At 40.6% G+C, this 25,968-nt stretch overlaps 1 protein-coding gene across 1 annotated transcript in view; it reads right to left on the bottom strand.

Annotated features, from left to right (window-relative positions):
* Window positions 1-1,279: 1,279 nt before the first annotated feature.
* Window positions 1,280-25,968, bottom strand: part of PIK3C2A (phosphatidylinositol-4-phosphate 3-kinase catalytic subunit type 2 alpha) — an 86,623-nt gene continuing 61,934 nt past the window's right edge. Inside the window, exons 18-33 of the mRNA XM_074954931.1 lie at window positions 25,133-25,227; window positions 24,571-24,751; window positions 23,978-24,082; window positions 21,245-21,337; window positions 20,391-20,520; window positions 17,405-17,541; window positions 16,116-16,285; window positions 11,937-12,093; window positions 11,313-11,422; window positions 10,228-10,435; window positions 9,536-9,660; window positions 7,459-7,576; window positions 7,286-7,367; window positions 5,758-5,867; window positions 5,362-5,487; window positions 1,280-4,674 (exon numbers count right to left, since the gene is read on the bottom strand). Of these exons, the coding sequence (XP_074811032.1) occupies window positions 4,492-4,674; window positions 5,362-5,487; window positions 5,758-5,867; window positions 7,286-7,367; window positions 7,459-7,576; window positions 9,536-9,660; window positions 10,228-10,435; window positions 11,313-11,422; window positions 11,937-12,093; window positions 16,116-16,285; window positions 17,405-17,541; window positions 20,391-20,520; window positions 21,245-21,337; window positions 23,978-24,082; window positions 24,571-24,751; window positions 25,133-25,227 (2,130 nt within the window). The 3' untranslated portion in view covers window positions 1,280-4,491. The remainder of the gene's footprint in view (window positions 4,675-5,361; window positions 5,488-5,757; window positions 5,868-7,285; window positions 7,368-7,458; window positions 7,577-9,535; window positions 9,661-10,227; window positions 10,436-11,312; window positions 11,423-11,936; window positions 12,094-16,115; window positions 16,286-17,404; window positions 17,542-20,390; window positions 20,521-21,244; window positions 21,338-23,977; window positions 24,083-24,570; window positions 24,752-25,132; window positions 25,228-25,968) is intronic.

The raw sequence follows: 25,968 nt of genomic DNA, 5'->3' as shown, positions 1-25,968 counted from the left end.
CGTAAAGACAAATTGTAATTAACCACTTTCCATTGACTTGAGGCGATTGTTTGATATGGGTTTTAAAAAACTTTCTAGAGGTTAATCTTACAGTTTGACTTTTTTTTTTTTTTGTTAAAAGGGCATCAGGTTGAAGTGAGAAGAAATATACTAAGAATCATACATGCACACTTCAGAAATATAAGAATTCATTCCTGAATGAATTTAGTTTTTATTGATTACATGAGATACATAAATCCACCATTTCCAACTACTGTAGACTCGTTTTTCCTGCTTATTGCCAGTGCACTAACTCAAGATTTCATAGCTCTGTGTACAGAGTTGAGGTTTTCCAAAGTTCAGGAGTGGGCTAGTTTTTGTTTGGTTTCTTTTATTGATCACTTTTCTTCTACCCTCTCCCTTCCTTAAGGTTTCTAAGAAGGGATTCCAGCCCTTCCCCACTCCCCATCTGTAGAAATAAGTGTTTTGCATTTTACATGCACACAAATGTAATTTGTTGGGATCACCACTGTGCTGAGGTTTCCCAGTGAGGAGAGGAACCCTAACCCTGAATTTGATAGAATATGCTTAAGTGAACCATAAGATATACTATAGATAGCCATGACTAAATTGTAGCCTGTCATGGACAGGTCACAGGCAAGACACAAAAATCCATGGGCCCGTGACCTATCCATGACACTATAAATATGGGGGTCACTGCTGGGGCCAGCTGTGACACTGGCTGCCCAGGGGAAGACTATGGACAGCTGCACTGGCCGCCCAAGTACTGCTGCCCCGAGGAAGCGGCTGCACCGGCCACCTGAGAACTGCTGCTTGGGGAGTCCCCAGGGCTAGTTTCCTAGGGCTTCCCAAACAGCGGTCAGTGTGGCTGGCTGGCTGTGGGACCACTCCAGCAGCAGCCCATGTGGCTGTCCCCGAGGCTGCCTAAGCAGCTGGCCCAAAAGCCAGCTGCTTGGGTCAGCCACACTGGCCCCCACAGAAGTCATGGAATCCGTGAAACACTGAGCCCTAACCATAGGCCATGGAAAATATCCAGCTAAATCCCCTGTACTGAAAGTTTTCAACTCAGATGTTTACAAAGGTCACTATTAGGGCTAATTTAATACTAACCTATGGGGAAAAAAATTTTATAGCACTGGGCATTTTGAATACTGAAGGCCAGTTAGTATCTTGACACATGTAGACTTTTCCTTTTGGTTTTCAAATAAAGTTGCCCACATCTTAGGGTAGAGTTTGGCTTCAGAGGTTTCTGTTTGAGTGGAGAAGGGAGGGAAAAGAGACAGCACAAGTTCTTTATTCCAGAATAGTGTTTAATGTCATTGTAACACAGTCACATTTAACCCATTCATTACAGGTAGGGTTTTGATGGCAATATTGTGCATCTTAATTAGCTATCACTATAATTGAATTATTTGGTTCTTACAGATGTATAGATAATGTGAGGCAAACTACCATATTTGCTCCCAATGAGTTTTACCAATACCATCTATGAAATATTTACACTATTTTAATCACAGTATGTGAGTAAATAGCATACAAGGAAATTAATTTCCTGTGGATTATGAGAATGGTGCAATATTGGCCAAACATTTTCCCCCTCTATGTAACATGCATATCCTGCAAATACCAGAAATAAGATTTATTTAATTTGGAAAAAACCACCATATTAGAATCCTAGAAAGAGCAGTCACTTTAAGGCAAGATATTGAGATGTCTACACAGCCTTCTTTTTAAAAAAATAGAGAAATGAGAACTTTTTATCAAAGATCGCACATGCGTCTACATATAGGTACCTGTAGATCATAAAAAGGCAGTAATAAAAACATCAGTGCAAAGTCCTAGGTTAGGTTATTTAGTAGAGAAAATGAGGTGATAACTGTTCTTAGAGCAAGCCGTTATTTTCAAATATCAAAACATATGCTCCTTAGAGACTATTCTATTTCTGGCTGCAGGCCACATATGTTGCATAAAATGTAATCTTTACTAGATCCAACAAGGTATAAAAAGCTGTTGAGACTATATTCATTTTAAAACATCAAATTTCATCCCAATTTTAGTATGTTCCTTTATCATGCTTACTTTTATTTATCCTTTAATAATAAAAGATTAACAGTTTATCAAAAGTCTTGACCACTGATTTTTTCTAACTCATCAAGAATAGTGCAAAGAGATGCAAACTCAGTGCTGTTCCTCTAATATTTTGGTGAGGACCCAAGACTAGATTTTAGACAAAAAAATAAAAACGTGATCCTAAAAAGCTTGAGTCAATGTGGATTTTGTAAAAGGGGAGGGAAAGGCACAGAAATCAGTTGAGCTATGAAGAACACTTAACCAGAGGTCAGGACAAATGCTAACAATCATACAGTACTACATATTTAACCGAAGTCCAGACAACTGTCACAGCTGCAAAATCAATTTTTAAAAAAGCATTGCGTTTCTACTTACCAGTATATTTTGTGCTGTAAGACACTGTGCTGTAATAACACTGCAAAAAGGCAGTATGTATTGCTTTCAATTTATTTAACAATGGAACGTTTCACAAAAACAGTAGTCTACTTTCCTGTGTCTAAGTGACTTGTGGTTTTGATGATGGAATGGAATAAGTCTCAAAAGCATCAAGTGAGCAGGAAATAAAAATCTAGTTTGTTATATTTACTATAGGTTACTATTTACATGCTATATACTGAATGAAAAAAATTATGCACAAGATAGCTAATAAAACTGAGATTTTGGATTTTATTTTAACTAGCTCCCATCAGTAACAACCCAGTTTAACATTCAGAAAGACACTTAGATTTTTGTTGTAATCATTCCTAAGAAATTGGACCGTGAATGTTTTAGGCACCAAAAGAAGATTTAAGTGTACTTTTCTATTGTACTTTGCTCTTCTGGGTTGGAAAGATGATTGGTCATTATAAGAGAGAGTGAGTGTGTGTGTGTGTTTGGGGGCAGGGGAAGAATCTAAAGAGCATTTTATTGATGGGCAAATAAAATGGATTGTAAGTTGCCTGTCCTGTGTCTTCTTCATTGCATATTTTACTTTAAGTTCTATCACTGTTAGCCTTGATTGAAAAGTGTTTCTAAAATAGTGCTAAAAATTATTGTGTGATTTTACAGTCTTCGTACAGCTTTGTCCAAAGAGAACAGACTGTGATCACCATAAAACTGATAGGTGAATTAGAAAACTATACATGTAGTGCAGCTAGACCCAGCAGAGTAACTAATCACATGCATGAGACCATAAATTGTATTTGCACCCTATGGTGTTTTAAATATTGTATCACAAAGGAATAAAATTTATCTATAGAGTTTTTACAAGAGGTGAGGGACTGAATACTAGAGTGAGCCAAGTATATCTGCCAACGCAAATCATTTCTGACCTGCAACCTATCTGCTATTGGAGTCCTAGGATTTTCAAGTAGGGAGAATCAATTATGTGAAGTTGTGGGGTGAAGTATTTTCTTATGTGTAAATATCATTTGTGACCTGATAGTTGAACCCAAGTCCCTAGATGACAAGCTAATGTATTTGCTGACTGCACTACTGAGGTCCTTGACATTTAAGAACGGTTTTAAAATGTGGGAAGATCACACATGTGGCATCACAACCAACCGGTCTTCATTCAAAGTTTGCAAATCATCAGTGTCTCGCACAGAGGACTTCATTTAAATGGATTGACTAATCTTACTCAGATAGCTGGTATAAAACTCAAACTATGTCTAGGAAACAGAATACGTTTTCCAAATAAAAGATTCAGTAGGTGTCATGAATCTGCCTCTTTTAAAAAGCTGGATAAGAGCGTTTGTTAAACCTGGCTAACAGGTACATTTTTAAATTTCAGAAATGAGGTACAAGAAGCATTTGAATTATAAGGTAAGGCACCATTATTTACAACTTTCATTATGGGCACTCATTCTGATCAATGTTTCAGATGCATTTAACCTCAAGATTCAAATGTAACACTAATGTTTTCCAGCTGTTCTGTCCAATTTCATTTCTGACTGTTTGTGCAACCACTGACATTTTACTGACCATTGCTGCACCAATGAATGGTGAATAGCGGGTACGTCGTCATAAACCGCCCACATCTTTCCTCTGGCATTCTACAACACCTTGCCATATATAATGTAACACAGGTAACAGAAAAGAAGACTTGTACTATATCCACAGGGCAAGTGATTAAATGTGGTTGAACTGATACAGTAAAGCCAGAATAAACTATCTGAATATTCCAGGGATGGTTTAAAACTTGAGTTACCCGCAAGTACTATGATTACAAAATTAATTTAGATTAATGCTTGGATATCACCACGTAAGTGAAAAACAGGTGGTTTCTAGAAATCCTGTGGTTTTAGCTTGGGGAGGGTTGGTCCAACACGTGTTGAAACGCTGAGTCATTTTAAAATGTCCAAGTTATTTTCAAGTAGGAAAAACGCACAAAGCACAAGTGAGCAGAATTGCTTCACTTCTGTTATTTTCTGCTGTAGGAGTTCATAGATATGGCACAGCAGTCAGCTGATACCAGTTAACAGTCTCCTTCCTCAAGTTGAAATCCTTTAGGGACAGCATAACTCCACCCAGAAAGAAGTTCTCACGCAACGATTCTGCACTGAGCACACTTAGCTGAAGTTCCCTCTGCTTCAAAGTCTCCTTACTGTATCCACTGTACACAAGCTATGAAAAAACACACAGCCAATGAAAGCTAAGAGTTTATTTATTAGATGTCCAGAATAAATTATAAGGACAGCTGGCGGTTAAAGGGATTTATAGATGGGCTCCTGGGTCGACCACCAACTTGCTGTGTGACCCCGGGCAAATCTGTGTCAGTTATCCTTTGTAAAAAGGGGATGTTTATCTGTTAGAGGGGTATTGTGTAACTTAGTGTTTAAAGTATCCTGAGTAGCTTGGATGGAAGGTGCTGGGTAAGTGAAAAGATTGCTAAGTCCAATCAGTTCAGAGCAACCAGACAGCCATCAAGTGATGTGGGTTATAACCAATGCATTTTGTGAATTCAAGTTCGACTGTGCCAACCAATATCTAAGATTTTTTTCGCCCCTTCCAGAGTTACAATCTTTATTATGAGAAACTCTGCTTTACCACACTTAAGATATTCTTTAATTAGAATAGCTTGTTTACATATTAATTTTTTTTGGATTACAGGGTAAGAAGGGCGGCAGGGAATATATCTGGAACAGGAGTGTGCGCATTTATAAGGTACAAAGCTTTCAGAGGTGCAAAGCAAATTTACTGAGATGTGTTTAACAGGAATTATTTACCAGGCTTTCAAATAAATTGTAGTCACTAGCATGTATTTATGAAAGGCAGTTATGGAATCTTTACCAGGTAACTGACTTTTCTTACCATTTCATTGAATGTTGGGTTCCTTGTTTTTCGTGTGATTTTGGTTTTGCGCTTAGATGTTTTGTTTATATCTGGAAGTAAGTATGTTTTTACATAAGGATTTGGATCTGCACCATCTTCAGTAACCTGTAAATACAGAGCATAACAACTAGCCTTCATTCCATTTTAATGTAGTCCATTTGAATATCTTTTCTTTAAAAGAAATGCATTAGAGTCTATGATCACCCCAATGACCTAACATATGAGCAACTGCTCATAATCAGACTAACTGAAGACAAATGTTAGTTAAGAAGATACTTCTATTCTGTCTCACACACACCAACATCCCACAGTGTACAATGGCAGTCATTCATATAATACAAGTTTGTGAATTTTTGGTTCACTTTCTTCACTCACCAGGTCTTTAATGTGCATCACCATGATAAACAGAGTGCCATTTCTATAAGAGATGGACAACTTTACTTCTCCTCCCACTTTGCCCGAGGTAGGACTTGAGGGACTTGCATCTAAAAATGTGCACACAAGTTATTTTCCTTCACACAATTGTTCATCAGTACCACTGTACTAATGTAAAACTGACAAATGTAAGACATGCCAAGTTCATGTCCTTTTTTCAGTTTTTAATCAGTGTGTCAGGAACTTTTTACCTCCAAAATTGGCAAGGTCTGGGTACCCAGAAAGAATAGATATTCTAACAGGCATCACCATGGAGGATTAGAGCGAGAGAATTGGAGTACAGTAACTCTTCACTTAAAGTCGTCCCGGTTAACATTGTTTCGTTGCTGATCAATTAGGGAACATGCTCATTTAAAGTTGCAATGCTTCCTTATAACGTCGTTTGGCAGCCGCCTGCTTTGCCCACTGCTTGCAGGAAGAGCAGCCCGTTGGAGCAAGCTGGTGGGGGCTTGGAACCAGGGTGGACCAGCAGCCCCCCCAAGTCCCCTGTGCAGCAGCTGCCCAGCAGGCTATCAATTGCTGGCAGTTCAGCTGTCCCTCCCCCCAATGCCATGTGCTGCTCCTGCCTTGGAGCTGCTCTCCAGAGCCTCCTGCTTGCTGTGGGGGAGGAACAGGGGTGCTAATGTCAGGGTGTCCCCCCTGCTCACCCCATCTTCCATAGAGCAGGGGGAACACAGAACAGGGCTCAGGACTGAGGGAGCTTCCTGGCAGCAGTGGCCATCTCAGCTTGCTGATTAACTTAAAAAGGCAGTGTACTTAAGAGTGAGGTCAGCATACCTAAAGAGACAATGTGCATCTCTCACACACACACACACACAGGGTGTGTGTCTGTCTGCCATGCTGTCTCCCCTCCCTCCATTCGTGCTGCCTTGTCGAGAGTGAGGCTACATTAACAGTGAGTTAACCCTTGAGGGCATTCCCTGGGAAATATCCCACCCTCTGACTTCACCACCTCAACCAAGCTTCACAATCATCATAGCTGTGTACAGTATTAAACTGTTTAAAAACTATATATTAGTCTTTTGTCTGGTGAAAAAAATTTCTCTGGAGCCTAACCTCCACCCCCCATTCCCCCCATCCACATTAATTCTTATGGGGAAATTGGATTCGCCTAACATCATTTCGCTTAAAGTTGCATTTTTAAGGAACATAACTACAAGGTTAAGCGAGGAATTACTGTATTTATTTGATCTGATTAATGAAAGCATTACAAATAAGCAAGAAATTCTCACTTATGTGCAATTTTTATTTTGATTGATCTGAAACCATATGGTGTAGGATTTACCCTGAAAGACTTTTCAAAGTAAAGGAGGCTTGAATTTGATTTGAAGACTGATTATTTTTTCCATGAGGGGAAAATGATTAAACTGAGGAATCAAAAGTTGGATTTTATACTGTGCGGTACTTTCAAGTTTTTCATGTTATATTGCAGTCATTCAATTTACCCCCCAAAAACACGTGTTCCTACCTGCAGGCTTAGCTATTCCATCTATTCCTTCAGCTTTCTCATCACGAAGTAAAGGGTGAAAAAAAGTATAAACAAGATCACACTGCATTTGGGAAAAAGGTTACACGTTAGCTTAAAATGTACTAAAATGTGAGAGTTTGAACTCATTTTATTTAAATGCTTTGAGCAGTCACCTCTGACACCTCTGCTGAACTGTTCATCAAACTCTGTATGTAGCTGTTCAGCTCTACTTTTCTTTTGGCTGCTACATCCTTTATATGAGTTCTTCCCAGAACCATCTTATTAGGAAAGCTACAAGAGAATGACAAGATGCATTTTGTTGCTAATTTTACTGAAGTTAGTTAAGATTTAAGTACAACTTAAATCCTGAACAGCTGATATGTATTCTTGCCAATGAAGTCATGACTTAGACAAAGCACACTAGTGTATTTGCTTTATGAACACACCATTACATTTGCTATATTCAACATTACACACACAAAAATACATTCAAACATTAAGGTTGCAAAGCCACAAGCTTGGAAGTGCCAGAGTCAATGTGCAAATTTAATTCAACTCCTTTGTGTATATGCATTGTGATGCAGTCTTTAAGTACATGATTACATACTACCACAGACATACCTTCCACACAACTCTTGCCTTATTCAATGCACAATTAATAAGCAGCTAGTTGCTATTTTGTTTTTTCATTGTTCAATGTAGTTCAGAGCACCATATATGTTTAAAGCATAGCTTCCACTGACTTCAGTTGCAGCTGTCCAGCCCTTCTGCAAATTAGGCCCCTGGGTCTAAAGTCAGGCACCCAGAAAAAACTGAACATACAATTAGTCACTATCTGTGAAAAGGAACTCTGACAGAGGCAGGAATAAAATACAAATCTTGAGGGCAGCCTTCAGCAGTCTTAATCATGAGACCAACCTTTGTCTTCCTGCCCTCTCTAGCTTCATTCACTACACACACCTACCACCTTATGAAGCAGGGGGTCTTACACACAACCACCTCCTTCACCACATAACCCCAACTCATCCCAGAGCAGGTCCAGCCTGTGCATTGAATGAGGCTGGGGTCCTGTGGAAAACAAATAGCATATGGTCATGTAATCAATGACTACAACATAATGCATATACACAAGACGAATTAAGGTTGCCCGGCCATCCTTAATTCCAGCACTGTTTAACTTTGCAATCTTAACTCTGTGTGTGTGTGTGTGTGTGTGTGTGTGTGTGTGTGTGTGTGCGCGCGCGCCCCCGTCCTCCCTCCCAGGTTTTTTAGAAAAGCCAACAAAAGACAGAAGTTCCATGTGTCATCATATCAACACACATGGGTCCTCAGCAGGGTTGGAACCTTGAGATCCATCACACAAACCTTTACCACTTGAGCTAATGGAGTAATTGACAGCAGGTTGATTGATAGCTTATCATCCTGCATGTGGACTAGCACTGTAGCAGGATTGGACACTTGGCCAGCGGGTTTCACAGATATTTGCTGACAGCAGAGGGATAGGGAGACTTTATCCCAATCTACCACCCACAGGTCCAGCTCTTTTCTGAATCAGGTAGCTTCTTCCTCCATGCTACCTTGGCCCAGCAGGGGCATTACAGAGACAGGAGAGAGGCTCCCTGCTTTCAGATCCAGCCCTGGTACAGCCAACAACAGCAATTGCAGAGAACGTCCTGATCAGTTATGGGATGGAACATGCTCAATGTGGACAAAGTCTCTGGGGAATTTAGCTGCTAAAATATAAGAAGTCACCACTGAACATATGCAAACTGATTGGTCAAATTTGGGTTGATTTTTATAGGGATGGCAAAAAGGTATATCCCTTACAAAAAGGCCACACACCCTGCCAAATTTTCATTCCAATTTTATCGTCAGGGCATCATGAAAATTGTTGTGCCCCAAATGTCAGCAGCTCAGAGACGCTTTCAAAAGGTAACTAAAGAGAATTCTTTTAAAATAAGAAATACTTTGTGTAGCTTAATGATTTGAACTTAGGAAAAACCAAATACAGCAAGCTGATGTCTTACTAAGCAAAGAAACACCTCCCCTGTTCAGAGAGAGAGAGAGGCTATTTTTGTTGTCATCCATGATTAGATATATTTCTGGATGTGAGCCCAACAGCAGAGTAAAGGGTGAGAACTTCCCCTTTTAACACTTATGCCAACGCTGGAAAAACTCAGTGAAAGAAAATGTAATATAAAATTCCTTTGTCTACATAAAGGACAGGAGGTATCTTAATTAGAAACATACCCTGGTAACTTCCAAAGAGGAAAGAGAATACCGAGTTTGTTGTGAAGTTCCTGGAACTCATCAAATGTCCGGAAGACAAACATTGGTTCAACTTGCCCCTCTCTCAAGACTCTCACCACATAGATCTGCGTTAAACACATTAAGATATGGAAAGGCAGTCAGGGCATTGCAATAACCATAACTGTCGTGCACCATGTGCAAAAAAAATCTCATGGGTCTTTAAAAACAATTTAATCTGGGTCCACAAAAACTAAACTTCTTAATCATACTGTTATTGCATAGCGTTACTGCAGGGTTGTTTGGGTACACTAACTGTACCTTCTCCATACCTTAACATGTCTTTTTTACATTTAATCTTAATTCCCCGATTATAATGCTTGATTTAGGAAGAATTACAGTAAACCTGTAATGTATTCTACACTAAATTAATTATGTACACTATAATGTTCTGTTCCCATTCTTGGTAGGTAAATAGGCAGCTGAGAGAAACAATGGAATCAACCCATTTAGGAATAGCTATGTTTTGCTGCCTTTTTTTACTTTTGGGGCATAGACTAATTCTCTGTTAATAAGAGTTGAATTTATTTGGAGGAAGAGAACATGTGAATAAAAGTGAACAGTGGAGAGGAAGTCTGGCAGTGGAAGCATGCTGAATGAGCATTTACAAATTGGAATAAAATCCACACACTTACATAATGTTTATCTGGGTTGTACCTCTTTTGGTACGTAAACACGGACACTTCCTTGATTCGACCATCCTGTCTAAGTGAATATGTTTTGGGAGAAAATGAGAGAATGGGCTCATCATTGGAAGGTAGGCCTGAAAAACGCAGCTGAGCCAGGTTGTGAATGAAGAAATTAAACTTTGTGGCAACACTTCCCAAACTGGATTCAATCAGTCTATAAAAGAGAAAATAACTTTGAATGCTGGAGCACAATTACATATTCAGAGTACACATTCCAATTGTGTCAGTCAGCACCTTAACTTCCAAGTTCTAAAATATATCAAATCCTCACTGAGGTAAAAGGACACATTACATTTTGACAAAAAAATGGTTATTGGCCCATTGACATGATGACATTTCTGCATGTGCTGGGATAACTTTACCCAAAATTTGAGTATTGGATATCGAACAACAAAGGTTGTCCAGAGTTTGTCAAGGCTGTATGCGTACCATATTTTTCATTAATTTAGGTTAAACGATCAACAAACAATATGCTGCAGGAGATCCAGTAGTTCACTTAGTGAAAACTGGATACAGCAAAAATATTTATAATTAGATTTCCGAACGGTTTCTAAAACATGGCAAACTGCAGTTCCAGTGAGAGTTGTTCTTTGAAAGATGCAACTTCACAACAAGAGGGTTCCCACTGTAAACAGCTTTAGAAGAGTCATATTAGCTATGGAATCAATTTAGGGAATATTTCCTCATGAATGTGCAAGTCTGATGGACAGCAAAATAAAGCTGTTAAGCTATCACTACTCCCAGAATTTTATGCATTAGAATTTTCACTATTTTTTTTAAATAAAACAGCCTCAACATTTTAGCCCTATATTTCAAAAAATGAAGTTCTGTACAGATCTCAATTAGTGATAGATAACAGATTAGTATTTTATTTTATAATTAGAATAATTTCAAGACTACTGAACTTCTATAAGCTGTAAGTATTACAGTGTCTCAGTGTTTTAGTATCTTAGTGCAGGAGCTTCTAACAGGAAAAAAAAGTGGTGAGTTTATATATTTTGGTTCTGTTTCACTTGTCACTTATCTAGTACCTTGTAAAGAAAATTGTAGCTTCTGCATCTGTAGTTTGTGGCTGAAGAGCATCTTGGACATATTTTAAGTCTTGAACTCCAGTAAGTTCTGGTAACCCTGAAGCAAGCATCTATAGAAGACGAGTTACTATTTTGACATTGGAATGAGATATCAAATCTATTTTTACATTTAAATAATTAAAACATGAGGGCCCCAAACTTGATTGGGGCATCTGGGTACTACATTAAATACTAATGCTATTAACCAATAACTACTCCCACCACCACATTGTGTCAGTTAACATCAGAGCTGAAGAAAAATTAGTTTTGGAATTCTTAATATTTAGCAGTTACTTTAGTTTTAGCTTCTGTAGTAAGAGGTAGGAAATTTATGCTGTATTTTAGTTTCCGTAGTGCAAAAACTAAGTAAAAAAATTTCAGTAACAAGTACCCCCAGTATTTCCACAGGAACACTACTACATTTCTGGCTTGTAACAGCATGTTTAGAAGTGCTTCTAAAGTATAAATGCCAACAATTTAGGTTTTTTGTATAGACTGGATTTGTCAGAAGCTATAACTTCCTAGGAGGGAAGTTACTAAAATCCACAATTAAACAAGAAAATTATGTGCAATAAAAACTATTACCAGCGAAAGCAGGTTAAGCAAGAGGTTTGCATGTTTCCTGATCAAATTGTAAGCTTGGCAGCAGAGATCCACAAACAACTGAAAACGAATAGTAGGTTTTTCACCACCATTAATGACATAGGCCATATCTGATGTTAGCACAAAAGGAGCCCGATCCCTGTTTAAAAGAAAGCAAAATACAGTTTATTAAATGGACTTTCTTGGAATTTCATGCACTTTTAGTTGCAATTTGCTAAATTTAATTACTAATCTAAAACAGTATTTTTCCGAGAGCTTGAACTACATGCATTAATCAATCACTGGACTTGCAGAGAGCAGGTCAGTCTCACTCACAGGGTAGGATCCAGTCTTCATAATTCTAATGTTACAGCCATGATTTCAAAGGGAAAGAATATTCTTTCCAAAAAATCATATTTAATAATTAATGAATCCAAAGTTTTACTCTGTGACCAGGTAACATCAGAAAGTAGTAATTCCCAGCCAAAAAAAACTAAGCTACGTTAAAGTTGTCAATGTAAATCAACTATATTTGAAAACACCAGGGAATAAAAACTTAGGTTCATCTTCAAGTGCTTGTTCATGTCAATTCCAATCAAGTGTGTGTGCAATGTGTACACAGTCATCGGAAAGTTTTCCCATAGCAGCTCCCATCAGGTCGGGTGTGGAGCCCCCAAGAGCGGTGCCTTCATGGCGCTGGATATAGGACCCTGCCAACCCCACGTCTCCTCAGTTCCTTTTTACTGCCAGTGACGGTCATTGGAATTGCGATCGCTTGCCTAGCAAATGCTTCCCTTAGCGTTCTTTCCATAGCACAGTTAGTTTCGTTTAGTTGTAGTTAATGTTAGGAGATAGTGTATATAGTAAGGTTTGGGAGCAGAGTTTCCCCAATCCCTAACACCCGCCTTGGGCTCCGGGGTATGCCGTGAGCCCTAGACTTTAAACCCTACAGAACCTGCAGTAAGCCTATGCCAACGAGCGACCCCCACGACCCATGTCTGAATTGTCTGGGGAAGGTGCACCAGACAGAAAGGTGCAAAATTTGCAGGGCTTTCCACCCTAGGACAAAAAAGGAGCAAGATTTCCGACAAACAGTTGCTCTTGGAATCTGCTCTTCATCCCCAGTCTGCTGCGGACCACCAGGACCTGGCACTGAGTGCGTCCTAATGGAGTACCCCAGCATCGGTATATGACAGTGCAGAGGAAGGACTCTAGTCTAAGAGACCCTCAGCACTGGTGCTCTCTGGCATTGCACATTGAAGAGACAACCCAGCATCCCACACTAATACAGTATATCATCCAGCGCATAAGGATCCATCCATCCAAACATGAATTCTGTTCCTCTTCACATTATCCACTTGCTGACAGTCAAACACAGATGTTTCAACTCATCCTCCATATGCATTATAGGAAAATGTTCTCATTCACCATTGGTCTGTGACCCAGACTGTGCAATTTACTTCTTCCACACTCCAAAGTATACAGCAGATAATACCCCTGGGTCCTCACCATATCTCTTTCGATTCCTGATCAAGTTTAGGGTACTCCATCATGCAATAATATAATTGTATGCCCTCCAAAACAGCACACAGAAGCTATACCACAAATTATACACAGCTATTCCTTGGTGATCAGAGCTATGACATGGTAGCTGGGTCAGAGTTAAGTGTTCCCCAAACAATCTCAACATTTAAAAAAAGCTACACTAACCTCATCTTAGAATATCCTGGTTCCAAAATGTTTGGTTTTTATAAAAACTAGGTTTTTCACTGATTTGTGCAAAGCTCTTTTGGTCCAGGAAATTCATTTAAAAAATAATATCCTTACGGAAAAAGTGATATTCCTGAAGTTATAGAAATGAAATATAGACTACAGTTGTGCCAATTAGCACATGTTACTATTCCAGCAACTGGAAGATCAAAAACTATTTTAAAGCTACACCCGTGCGTCTAGTTTTTAAATGCACAGAACATCTCCAGTATGTAGGAGCAGCCTTCACACCTTGATATTCTTCAAGCAGAGTTGTAACTACCAAAGTTGATGGCCAGGGAGAGATTGTGTAGACTTTTCAGAAGCACAGTAGTCTAAAATGAGAATCCAAAATGGATTCTGGAAATTGGGTGGTTCAGCCTAAAAGAACGGTTACTTACCTTACAGTAAATTATTTTTCTAGATGGTCTATGCATGTGGATCCCACCTATGATGCATTTGTGCCCTCTACACAGGAGTTAAGAAAGTTCTTTAGCAGTGTCCACTAGGAGTCCTGCATGCGCTTTAGGTGCTCTTGCTCCCCCACCCAAGAGCATAAAGGGCGGGATGACCTCAACTGCTACTTAATTTCTTTTGCCGCCCAGAGTCCCAATGATAAGATTCTGAGCTGCAAGAATGAAGGGGGAGTCGTGGGATCCACAAACACAGAACATCTTGAAGAATCAGTTACTATAAGGTAAGTAACCATTCTTTCACCTTTGATTGCCTGTGCACATGGATCCCACTTACTATAATTAGCAAGCAGTTTGATTCTTTGGAGGTGGGCGGTTAGGTGGTTATCTGAACAAAGATTGGAGAACAGCTCTTCCAGCTAATGATGCCACTAAAGAGTAAATGTCTATTAAGTGTGTGAACTGATGACCACATAGCTGCTCTACATACTTCTGTCAGTGGAAACTTGCTGAAACAGAGTGGTCTGATCTGAGCCTTCTGCCATATTCCACAAACAATCTAAGATTCTTCAACGGTCTTGTTTTGTTTAGGTAATACAAGAGGGCTCCGACATCCACAGTATGAAGTTTTGTTTTGATTCTGCGGGAGAAGCAAGAGTCCTAGGATAGAAAACTGGTAAGTGAATATACTGGTTAGTGTGAAAATCCTGTATTAACTTGGGTATGACTTTAGGACGGAGGTCTTAATGTAACTGTCCATATGAAAAAAAAAAAGTGTATGGTGGGTAGACATGAGAGCTTGGCTTTAGCTAACTCTATGTGGTGAAGTAATAGCCACTAGAAACTCAGCTTTCATGGATAAATGATGAATAAAAAAAGATACGGACTCAAAAAGACATTTCATTAAAGCCACAAACACTAAACTCAAATACCATTTCTTGTAGGAACAGGAGATTTAAACCTTTTAGGAGCCTGGTAACTCTGATGTGGAAAAAACTGAAGATCCTCGTCACAAGGTGAACTCACTGCTGATGGTGCATCCTCTTGGCCATCCTGGGAATTAGCTCTGCTAGGTGCTGCACCCTCCTCCAGCAGTGTCTCCCCTCTCGTTCTCTGAACCCCTCTCACTCCAGGAACTGCAGCCTCCCCTTCGTGATATGGGGCTCTGGCTAGGTCACTATCGTGGTCTTCCTTTCTGGGGAGGGAAGTCTTTTCCCAAAGATGCTCAGGCAGTCTTCTTATGCACTGCCCTGCTGGTGCCACTTCCCCAGTGGCTGGTTAGGAAACCCAGGCCCACCCTCTACTCTGGGTTCTGGCTCCGGGACCTGCTAGCCCGGAATCAAGGTCCGTTCCGCCCTGTACCATGCTGCATTTCCCTGAGCCCTTTCCAAATTTTTTGGCTCTCCCTTCCTTCTCTGGGTCTGCCAGTTTTACTGTTCCCTCCTTCCATGGAATAAATGCAACCTACACATCTCTGCAGCCTCCAAACATGTCTCTTCGTCTCTTCAAGTGGAATTACTCTTCTACGCAACAGGCAAGATTTAAAATCCAGTAAGCGTGGTTGAGGCATCATGGCCGAAACCCAGTATTGCTACCAACTACCTTTAAAAATACAATTACTTTTTTTTTTTTTTAAGCCAAGAGGCAATAAAATATAAAAACTAACTTTCTCCTAAGCTACAATCTAAAAGCTGTAAAAAGGGACTCAGAAGTTCCAACTCTCTGCCAGGACGGTCAGAAGGAACGGGCTGGCAGTTGGGTCACCCTGCCCTTTATGCTCTTGTGTGGAGAAACGGAAGAGCATGTCCGACCCCTAGTGGACACTGCTAGAGAAAACTTCCTGCATTCCTGTGCAGAAGACAAGTGAACCATGAGTGGGACCCACATACACAGGAGCTTGAAGACAATACTAAGTTCACATTGAGGATCGTGATAACAAAAATTTAGATGTTAAATCGTGAGAAGAAAAATGCAAAAGGGAAGTTGCTTGCATTCTCAAATGCTAAACTGCAGAAGATACCTTTTAAAGCTACCAAACGTCTGTGCATGGCCCAAAAACTTTCCAAAGTCAATATGGAACATATGTCCCGTACTTCGAAGCATTATGTTATCGTTGTGACGGTCACAGATTCCCAATACATAGGTGGCTACGCAGCATCCTGCACAAGAATAGATGAAGTTTTCTGAAGCCTGAAATTAGCAAAAAGTAAATGAGATCAAAGTGAATCTACCAATGGGAAAAACAATGTACTTCAGTTTATCATTCATTCAGAGTACACTTTTTACAATAGGGATGTGGCTCTGGGCAGCTGACAGTTCTTAAGTAAACTTCCCTCAGACTACTTGGGGAGCTATTCATTTAAGAAAAATTCTGTACACTGTACTGCTAAGGGGAAAGGCAATTTGTTAGGTTTTTGGGGGTCAGAAGGCAGATAAGGTAGAGAAAAGGCTGTTCAGAGATAAAGCACAAGGCCAAAGAACGTGTGTTCACCATATCTGCATACCCCAGCCTGATAACGAAGTGTTGCATCCAAAGGAGAAGCAGCATGAGAAGGGGCCATATCTTCTAAGCCAAGATTAAAATCGAGACTGTTCTACACTAGAGTTAGGTCAACGCAAGGCAGCTTATGTCATTCTATTTATGTCAGTGTATACACTACAATGCGGCTTCCACCGAAGTAAATCTCCTGCTACGCCACCATAACAACTCCACCTCCACACAAGGCGTAGCACTTATATTGATATAGTTAGGGTGATGCAGTGTTCGTGTAGACACTAGGTTACTTACATCACCTGTCAGCTGGAGCCCTCGGCTCTGATCTGTGAGCCCCATGCCCAGCTGACAGTTCAGATCAGCAGAGCCTGGGGTGCAGGATCCAGCTGTCAGTGTCCCACAATGCCCCACATCAGTCGGCGGAAGCACTCCTGGTGAGGACATGCACCGCCCACTGAAAGAGCAAGTGTGGATGTGAACCACTGCTTCATTTACTGCGGTAGCTGTTCATGGACTTAAGTTCTGAATGTCATGCTTCCCCCTACTTTTAATTTTGGAGTGAAATGTTTCCTACAGTTAGAAAACATTTCCACAGACATTTATGAAGTGAAACATTAAACTGTTTCCAAAAGACTCCTTTACAATCCTACAGTCAGTTTTGATTTCTTTTCTGAAGTAGATACAGTACAGAAAATTCAACTTCCCGAATAGCTTAAAACAGATTGTTAGAAAACTTACTTAGTGGCAGAATCAGAAGAGTTGTATTCTCCTGTAACTTAAAATGTAACATTTTAAAGGAAGACTACGGAAATTACCTTTTCATATTCTTCCTCTGTAGGATTATACTTTCGCAGCCATTCTGCAAGTGGCTTGTCTTTAAAAGATCCTGTCACTCCATATTCCACTTGAATTTTCCTAAGTGTATCTGAAGCAGGAACAAGCTCCACCATTCCTTTACATAAAAATTAAGTTGTGAGAGAGCACACATGAGAGAAAAGACTGCTCTGGTTTAAATCCTATTTTTACATTATATTTTCTACTACCTCTCATTTGGTATGAAGTCTCCTGTACACATTTGATTTTAAAATGTAGAGCCCAACCCCAGTCTCAAGCAATGAAAAAAATCTATGAACTTTGTTAGTCTGCTAAACCTCTCTGCAGGCAATTTTACGAAGTATACTACAAAATGTATGTAAGCAAATTAGGCTTGTGTATTACTACCACCTGTGTTAAGGTTTGTGGAATATCCTAGGTAACTCCTACTTTGATTCCAAGAACTATCAGATGGTTAAATATGCCATTTGTGTAAAACTAGTATTGGGTATAATCAGTGATGAGCTGCCAAAATCTTAACTGGTTCCCTCCTCACCCCTGCCCCCCAGGACTCCTGCCCCATCTAACCCACCACATTCCTTGACACGCCCGCACCCCCAGGACCAGTGCCCCATCCACCCCCTTCCCTTGTCCCCTGATGGCCCCCAGAACCGGGCAGGAGAGTCTCGTGGGCCACCATAGTGAGTGCCCACCACACCACACCCCACCCCTAAGAGCCAGAGGGACCTGCCGGGGGGCGAGGTGGGGAGTCCCAGCGGTGCTTACCTGGGGCAGCTCCCAGGAAGCATCCAGCAGGTCCCTCTGGCTCCTAGGGGCGGGGTAGCGTAGCTATGGGGGGAGCAGCTGCTCCCCCCACTGATCACATCAAAAGTGGCGCCTTAGGCACCGACTCTGTAGGTGCTCCGGGGCTGGAGCGCACCCACAGAGAGAATTTGGTGGCTGCAGAGCCCCCACTGGCAGCTCCCCCACCCCAGCTCGCCTCCGCCGCCTCCCCTGAACATGCCGCCCTGCTCTGCTTCTCCACCGCTCACCCCTGGTTTCCCACGAATCAGCTGTTCACACAGGAAGCGGGGGGGGGGGGGGGGGTGGAGGGTGGAGGGGAAGGTGAGAAGCAAGCAGCAGCTTCACACTCAGGCCCAGGGAGGTGAACTGGGGGGAGGGGGGGACGACGACGGGACGTGAGGAGGGCCACCTGCGCCGCAGCAGGTGACGCTGGGGGGGGCATGCACAGGGGAACCGCTCCCCACCGCCTCCCTGGGCCTGAGCACGAAGCCCCTGCTTGCTTCTCAGCCCTCCCAGGCTTCCCATGTGAACAGCTGAATGGGGGGGGAGGAGAAGAGAAGCAGAGTGGGGCAGCAGGTTCAGGGGAGGAGGCAGAGGTGGAGCAGAGGTGAGGTGAGCTGGGGCCAGGTGCGGGGTGGCGAGCTGCTGGTGGGTGCTCTGCACCCATCAAATTTTCCCCCCGTGGGTGCTCCAGCCCCAGAGCACCCACGGAGTCGGCGCCTAAGGTGCCACTTTTGGCCAGTAGTTAAATTTAGAAGCCCTTTTAGAACCGGTTGTCCAGCAAACTGGTGCGAACCGGCTCCAGCTCACCACTGGGTATAATCATTACGTAATGACTGTAAAGTATCTCATGTGCACTCCTAAGTAATTTAGGTGACTAACTCTGTAGTATAAGTGACATGCTGGAGTAGAAGAGGCTCCAAGTTGACTTATTTCTAGAGCAACACAATACTCAATATGTGGTGCTACAAGGGGCCTTATTTAGGAGAAGTGGCTATGAAAAAGTAAGAATTCCTATAGCTAAACCACAAATCCCTATTTGGATAGTAGGTTTGTGTGTTTTGTGGAGAAGGAGGGGAAGCAGCAGGCACAAATCTGTAATAGAGCTTCCATTTTTGTTCATTACACTGGAAGTACTTTAAAAACACTATTAGACTGATAAGAAAAAAAGGCATTACATGGTACGTCAGTCTAGAGCACAGTTTTAAGATGGGAAGAAATACTTTCTGTACATTCCAAAGCAAAGCTTTCGTATTCAAAAAGCAATTTATTCTCAGACACATTTATCTGGATGCCAGTATTTATAGTACTAAAGTTGTCATTTGTGCTTTTGTGGGTGCCTTTGGGTCAGACCCAACTGACTTCAAAGAGCTGCAAGTTCTCAGTGCTGCTCAAGATCAGGCCCACAATGCATTAGTCAATAATTGCCTGTGTAGGACACCTTCCACTATTTAAGCTCCAAGGCATTTAATGTTTTGTGAATCAAATCCAGTCAAAACAAGTGTTGAAGAAAAGGCTGCCTCATTCCTGTGTAAACAGAGTATGTGGTGCAAAGTTTATTGGATTTTTAAAATTTTCCTTTTTAAAACCTGAAAGTATTAATAAAGGTACGCAAGTACTGATTCTAACCTGTCTCCCTGTGAGTTTGATCATCTCTTCTGATGGACTGATGTCATGGTGGTGGCTTCAAACATTTTATCAGTTCAATTTTGATCTAAATAGATCTCTGAAAATATTATATGGGATGCCAGAATTAGCATTGCTACTGTATTCCATCCATCCTTCTCAGTTCTGTTTTTCTCCACTGCATCTAATTTCTGTTTCTCTTTCATTTTCATGTTTCTTTTTTGTTCCACTGATCTTTAACTGTAAGGATCACCAAGGAGCTCAGTGGTGAAGAGCAGAAGAGTATCTCCAACAAACTGAAGCAAACTACTGGGTGATTCCAATCAGTTTAGTTTCACAATACTATTAAACTTGTAAAGCACTCTTGCTCTTGTGTTGAGTTTCCCTCGGGGGGGGGGAGGTGTCTATTGCTAGCATTCATTGTTACACACATCTGCCATTCACAAGGAACCGGTGGGCTTTTAACTGATTGAGGCATGATGCCACGAATCTGTTGTAGAGCCCTTCACGGGGACAAGTACAGGAATACATTGGGCAGTTTCTATCTGGTTACGGTACCTCGATCTTTTCCAGTTGAAAGGCACTTGAAGATAACCATCCGCAGGTCCAGTCCCTCCTGCAGCCAGATTTTGTCCATGATTTTTATCATTTGTAAAGCCAACATATCTTGTCGCAGATCTTCTCCAACCTTAAATAAAAAGCAGAAAAAGGATACTTTGAACAATGAACTAGACAGATAAGAGAAAAACCATACTTTTCTTCTTAAATTGTGAATGACTTGTTTCCTCTGCTAAGTGTAGAGAAAGGATAAATGATGGGCCATAATGAAGTTTGTATACATAAAATGCTGATTTTCAGTTTATACAATACACAGACATCTCAGTTAGCCCTTGAGATATACTGTTTGAAAGATGAACATAGTCTTTCTTTTTAAACCTTACACTTTCACTCCAAGAAGGGGAGGAGAGGTAAGCTCGTCTAATGGTTAGAGCACTAGACTTGGCCTTGGGAAACATTTAATTCCTAGCTACACTATGGACAGGGCGTGACCTTGGGAAAGTCACTTAGTGTGTGTCTGCCTCAATTTCCCCATCTGTAAAATGGGCTAATACTGCTCTACCTCACAGGGGTGTTGTGAAGATAAATACATTAAAGATTGTGAAGCACTAAGATATGACCACAATGGGAGCCATGTAAGTACAAAATGTGAACCACTCTTGCGGGGTTAGCTATTTTCATTCATCCAGTTACTTAAGCCAGTTTCTAAATATAAAGAGAAGATTCAAGATGCAGCTAACAGCCTGTAGATATGTGGCAAAGCTAGCCAGTTTTGTTGGCATTAGCTGTCATAACCCCATCTCTTTCCTCCAGTAGAACAGGGGAGAACCCCCCCCCCCCAAAAAAAAACTTACTTTAAACATAACATTAATTTCTTCTCCCAGAGGATCTGCATTCACCAATGTGATTTTTAATGGTACTGCATTAGAATTGAAGAAGGAACATGCCTGCAAGTACATGATAGTTTAATCCTTAGCAGGATACCAAGTGATAACATTTTTGGCTTTCAAATAAAACAGAACATTAATAGTTTGCAGATGAGATTTAAAATTGCTAGCCTGCCAGACAAAGTCACTAATACTTGGAATGTTTGCACACCCTGTAACAAGGCAAGTTCTGAGATCGATGAAGTGGCAATATATCACGAAGTAGTATCTCTTCAGTGTGTTGTCTCATAGTCCCATTCCTGAGAGCATCACACAACCAGTAACTAAACATTACTGTTTTTGTGAGACCCGACAGATTTTTAAATTTTGGTGTTGATAGTTAATAGACTCACATCTGACATGCATATTTAAAAATCAGGTTAAAATGCTTCATTGCCCCCAATTCACCAGCCTATACGCCTAACATCCTGGAATGGAGTTTAATCTTCCAATCACTATCACGTGAATGCCCAGTTCTGACATGCCTGCTAGTTAACAGTAGTGACAGCACTCCTCCTTTTGGTCATTCTGCCTCTTCCCTAACAATGTCTTCTGTATGCTGGTATACAATCAAGTGACATAACATTTTACTGGCATGTGTATTTTAATATGCCAGTATCACTAACAAATATATTTCCTAACTTGAAATAGTTATTTAAAAAAAAAATCTTTACTAGGTTGTCTTCCTGGTTGGAATCATGAGTTTTTCAGAAGTCTGCACACCACCTCCCATTTCTCCTAAAATATGGAAAGGCAGAGCTGCAGAGGGCTTTTTGGGGGACTAGGGCAAAAGAAGAAACTGAGGCCTCCCACCCTTCCAAACTTACCACTGAGCAGAGGTGGGAGCGGGGTAGGGTGTGGGAGATTACCTGCATCACGCTAACCTGGCAGCAGTGGCTCCTGTCCCATGGGGCTGGTCCCAGCTCCCCGCTGTGTGTGTTGCAACCTGGTATGCAGGGTCACAGTGCACTCAACTTCTGGCCCAGCTGCCTGTCACTCACAACGGAGAGGCCACCAGGCCAAATATAAGTGAGTGGTGCTGTGACTGTGCGCCAGGTTGCAACGCCACTTATACTGCCGTTTTTGCCCCTCCCTCTTGGTGGCCTTGTATGATGGACATGACTATTACCCTGAGTTTGGTGGGATAAACATGCCCCAAAGAAAACATGTCCATGCCTCTCCTTATGTGCTGTCACAACAGCTTAGATCGTTTGGACAAAACTTTAGACAAAAATCCCTAGATCTGAACATCTCTGGGCTAGAGGCAGAGCATTCTCCATATGCCCCATGATTTTTGGATTTACTGCCTTTATTAGGCTGAGGGTCAGTTTGATTACCAACAAATGGTGTAAAGTCCATGCAGGTATTCAGGCTCTTTCACCAAGGTGATTATGGGCAACACATCTGCTTATTTTGGGCAGCAATCCCTTGTTTTATATTTGTGAAATTTTTGTACATATGCTGGTATTGCAAGATAGGCTATTTTCTAACACACAAAATAAAAAAAATGAATAAAAATGGGGACCGACATTCTTAACTGAAGAAGCTATTCAAAGTTGGATTTACTGCTGCCTCTGAACTGTAAGTTTGAGATCTGAAGAGAATACAAATGTGGAGCTTTCCCATATCTCAGTTTCCTAGTTTCCACTGATTACATAATATGTTCCCTTCAATTCATCTTCTCCACCAGGTCCCTCATGGCGATTAGGACCAACGTTCAGTAAATGTTAGTTTGATATCAATTTATTCAGAAGTTTTACAGCTTGTCATTTCTCTGCCCCACACCCATTAGAATCATATTACTGTAGCTGTCTCCTGGAACATTCTAGTTTCTATTGGTTTCTGATTTAAGTGTCAGCAGTGTTGAGGCTTATACAATTTCTGAGACAGAGTTCCTCTTTTCACAGCATGAAATTCAGAACTCCAGTGTTTTCTTGTTCCAGCCAGCCTTCTGCTTGCATTTATAACTTCAGCCTCAAAAGGGAATGGGGTTATAATCTTATTTTACAACCTTAGTATATGTATTGTGTAATGCATAAGTGTTGTATTAAGCACGTAAGACTGCGTATGCAACTTGTGCTTCAGAGGCTTTAAAGACTGTCAGATCTTGCACGTTTTGCAACTTCGCTTTCACTAACCTTCCCAGTTGCATAAAAACCTCATATTTTAAAATATAGAGTCTTTGCCTCCCTAGCATGGAGGAACACATCCAATCACACAGCTGGTTAGCTCCATCCCACAATATATACTTCAAAATATTAGCAGCCAGTCTTGTACATTTCTTTCTCCCTTGACCATTGCTGGAGGCTGTCTAACTTTTCCATTCACGTACTTTGAAACTTCCTCTGTTCTCACACAATGTTTTTATGACTTTCATGTATGACCAGGTCCTTGCTGCTATGCAAGAAGAGCTCCACTGGATTTTGATGAAGTAGCAAATTAAAATCAGACCTTGGTCTAGCTGTGTAACAAATATTTCCATAATCTTGGTCTCTGCTCAGCTAATTTAATTTTATTGTCTAGTTCTAAAGGCTCTTATTAAAAAAGCTCCCCCACCAGTGTAACGCGTTTCATATATATGAAGTATTCCTTTCTACACTTTGATCATTTTCAGGAATTACAAGCATGTAATGCTGATTTTAAAATCTTTCCATACTGTACCTTGACATTTAATTCTTTTGCCACAAGGCTGGGACTGAGAGGCAAACGGCATTTGTTCTTCATGAAAAAGGACTGTACACGTTCCATACCACTTTGCAGGACAACCTGAGAGCAAAATAAACAACAATAAATGCAGAACTGTCGTTAATCCATTAAAATACCAACAGGGATATTTTTGACAAGCAAAGTAATTGTGTAGAACAGCAGAGCCAATGCCCTAATTCCTGAGGAGTGCCATGGGATTTTAAGTGACCACAGTCACAACTTCTATTTTATTTCTCATCCAAAAAACATAACCCCACCAGTACAGCCCTAATGCCATGCCAGTGAAGTTTTTCATTGTCAGTTCCTTTCCTCGCATCATAGCTACTCCCCCACCAAAGCTACAGCTAACATTTGAAGATTAGTCATTGACAAAAATCTGTTGATTTTTTTATTACTCTGTTGAAGAAACGTTTAACATCTGTTGATGAAACACAACTACACTTTTATACAGTGCTGTATTTAATGTGAAAGCTGAGTAAATTTACTTTGAAATTCAAGTCAGTTGTATCCCTCTTTAACACACACAATTAAAAGTTACGCATACGCACCTGCCTAGCAGATCCACTTGTTTGTTTTACTTTTTCTGCAACCACTCCCAAAAGCTGTACCAGTCTGGTCTGCTTTTCCAGCTCTTCCCTCAGTCCTTTTCCACAAACCGAGAGGAAGGCACCAAGAATACACTCATACCTTACCCCAAACTTTGCATCATGTAGGGTATCCTTCAGAAGCCTGAAATAGCAGGTATTTAAGTTACTAGTTTTCCCTACAAAGCAATATTTCCCCTCTAAAGTGAACATTTTAGATAGAGTTCAGTAGCAAGCCTTTTTTAAAAAAAGTCTGTTAACAAGCGATATTACACAACGCTGCACACACATAAGTAGTTACTGATTTACAGCAAGTAATGTAATTCTGAAAACTATACGTATATGGTTCTTATGGATTCATTTGGTTTTATTACAAGGAACACTATCTTTTGCATATTATGCTGACTTGATGTAACATCCATTGACCTGTCAAACATTATTGAAATTTTAGCATTTAGACAAATTACTTTATTCTGGAAACACCAATCTGACTATAATTAAATGATAATGAAAGACATGTTCTTACCAATATACACAGTGTGCTATTTGAATATTTCCTAATGCCCGAGTCAAAATGAATCTGACTAAAGAGTTGTCCAGGTAAGTTTCATACTTCAATGCCTAAATGTAAGAAAATCAGTCAATTTTTATATTGGATTATACACTGCCTTTGGTTGTTTTGGGGGGTTACCTATAACATTTAAAGTTCAGTGGTGGTCAGAGGATCTTTAGGGGCTCAGAGCAGAGTAAACCCACTAGCTTTGGCTATTAATTCCAGATAATCTGTGAAAGTTTAGATGATTGAGAAACTAATTTAAAACAGACACCTGAAGCTATAGTGGTATTTTAAAGAGTAACAATTTTATAAATATAGACTATATATTAAAATAACCAGGGATGTCAGTAATGACATTTCCCCCACCTCTATCCTTGCTCAGGAGAACAAAAATAGCCAAAATAAATATCTGCCCCAGATTGATTTATGTCATTAGCCTATTGGCTTTTAAAGGTTACTCCCTCACTTTTTGCTCAATAAATCGGCTTATCATGCAATTTATACGGGATAAAAACAGCCTTGTTTGTCACACAAGACCCTTAAAACATCCTGGGCAACTGGAGGTATGGGGTTGCCAGATTTGTATCTCTATTATCTAGCATTCCAAATGTGTCCTATTGTAAGATGGTTCCCTCTCCAGTGCCTCTGTATACATACCAGCCTGGTTTGAGACCAAAAAAACCACCACACTTAGCTATGCCATTTGGCTCCCTTTCTTCTATACTTTAAAGGCTACCCACACCCTTAAGGGAAAATCCAATGTTTGCATCTACTTGGGGCATCCTGCAAGGTGTTAAGACAATTAC

The sequence above is a fragment of the Natator depressus genome, chromosome 6 (genome assembly GCF_965152275.1).
Source record: "Natator depressus isolate rNatDep1 chromosome 6, rNatDep2.hap1, whole genome shotgun sequence".
In the NCBI taxonomy this organism is placed as follows: domain Eukaryota; kingdom Metazoa; phylum Chordata; order Testudines; family Cheloniidae; genus Natator; species Natator depressus.
Note: the sequence above shows the minus strand (reverse complement) of the source record. Positions and strands in the feature narration are given on the sequence as shown.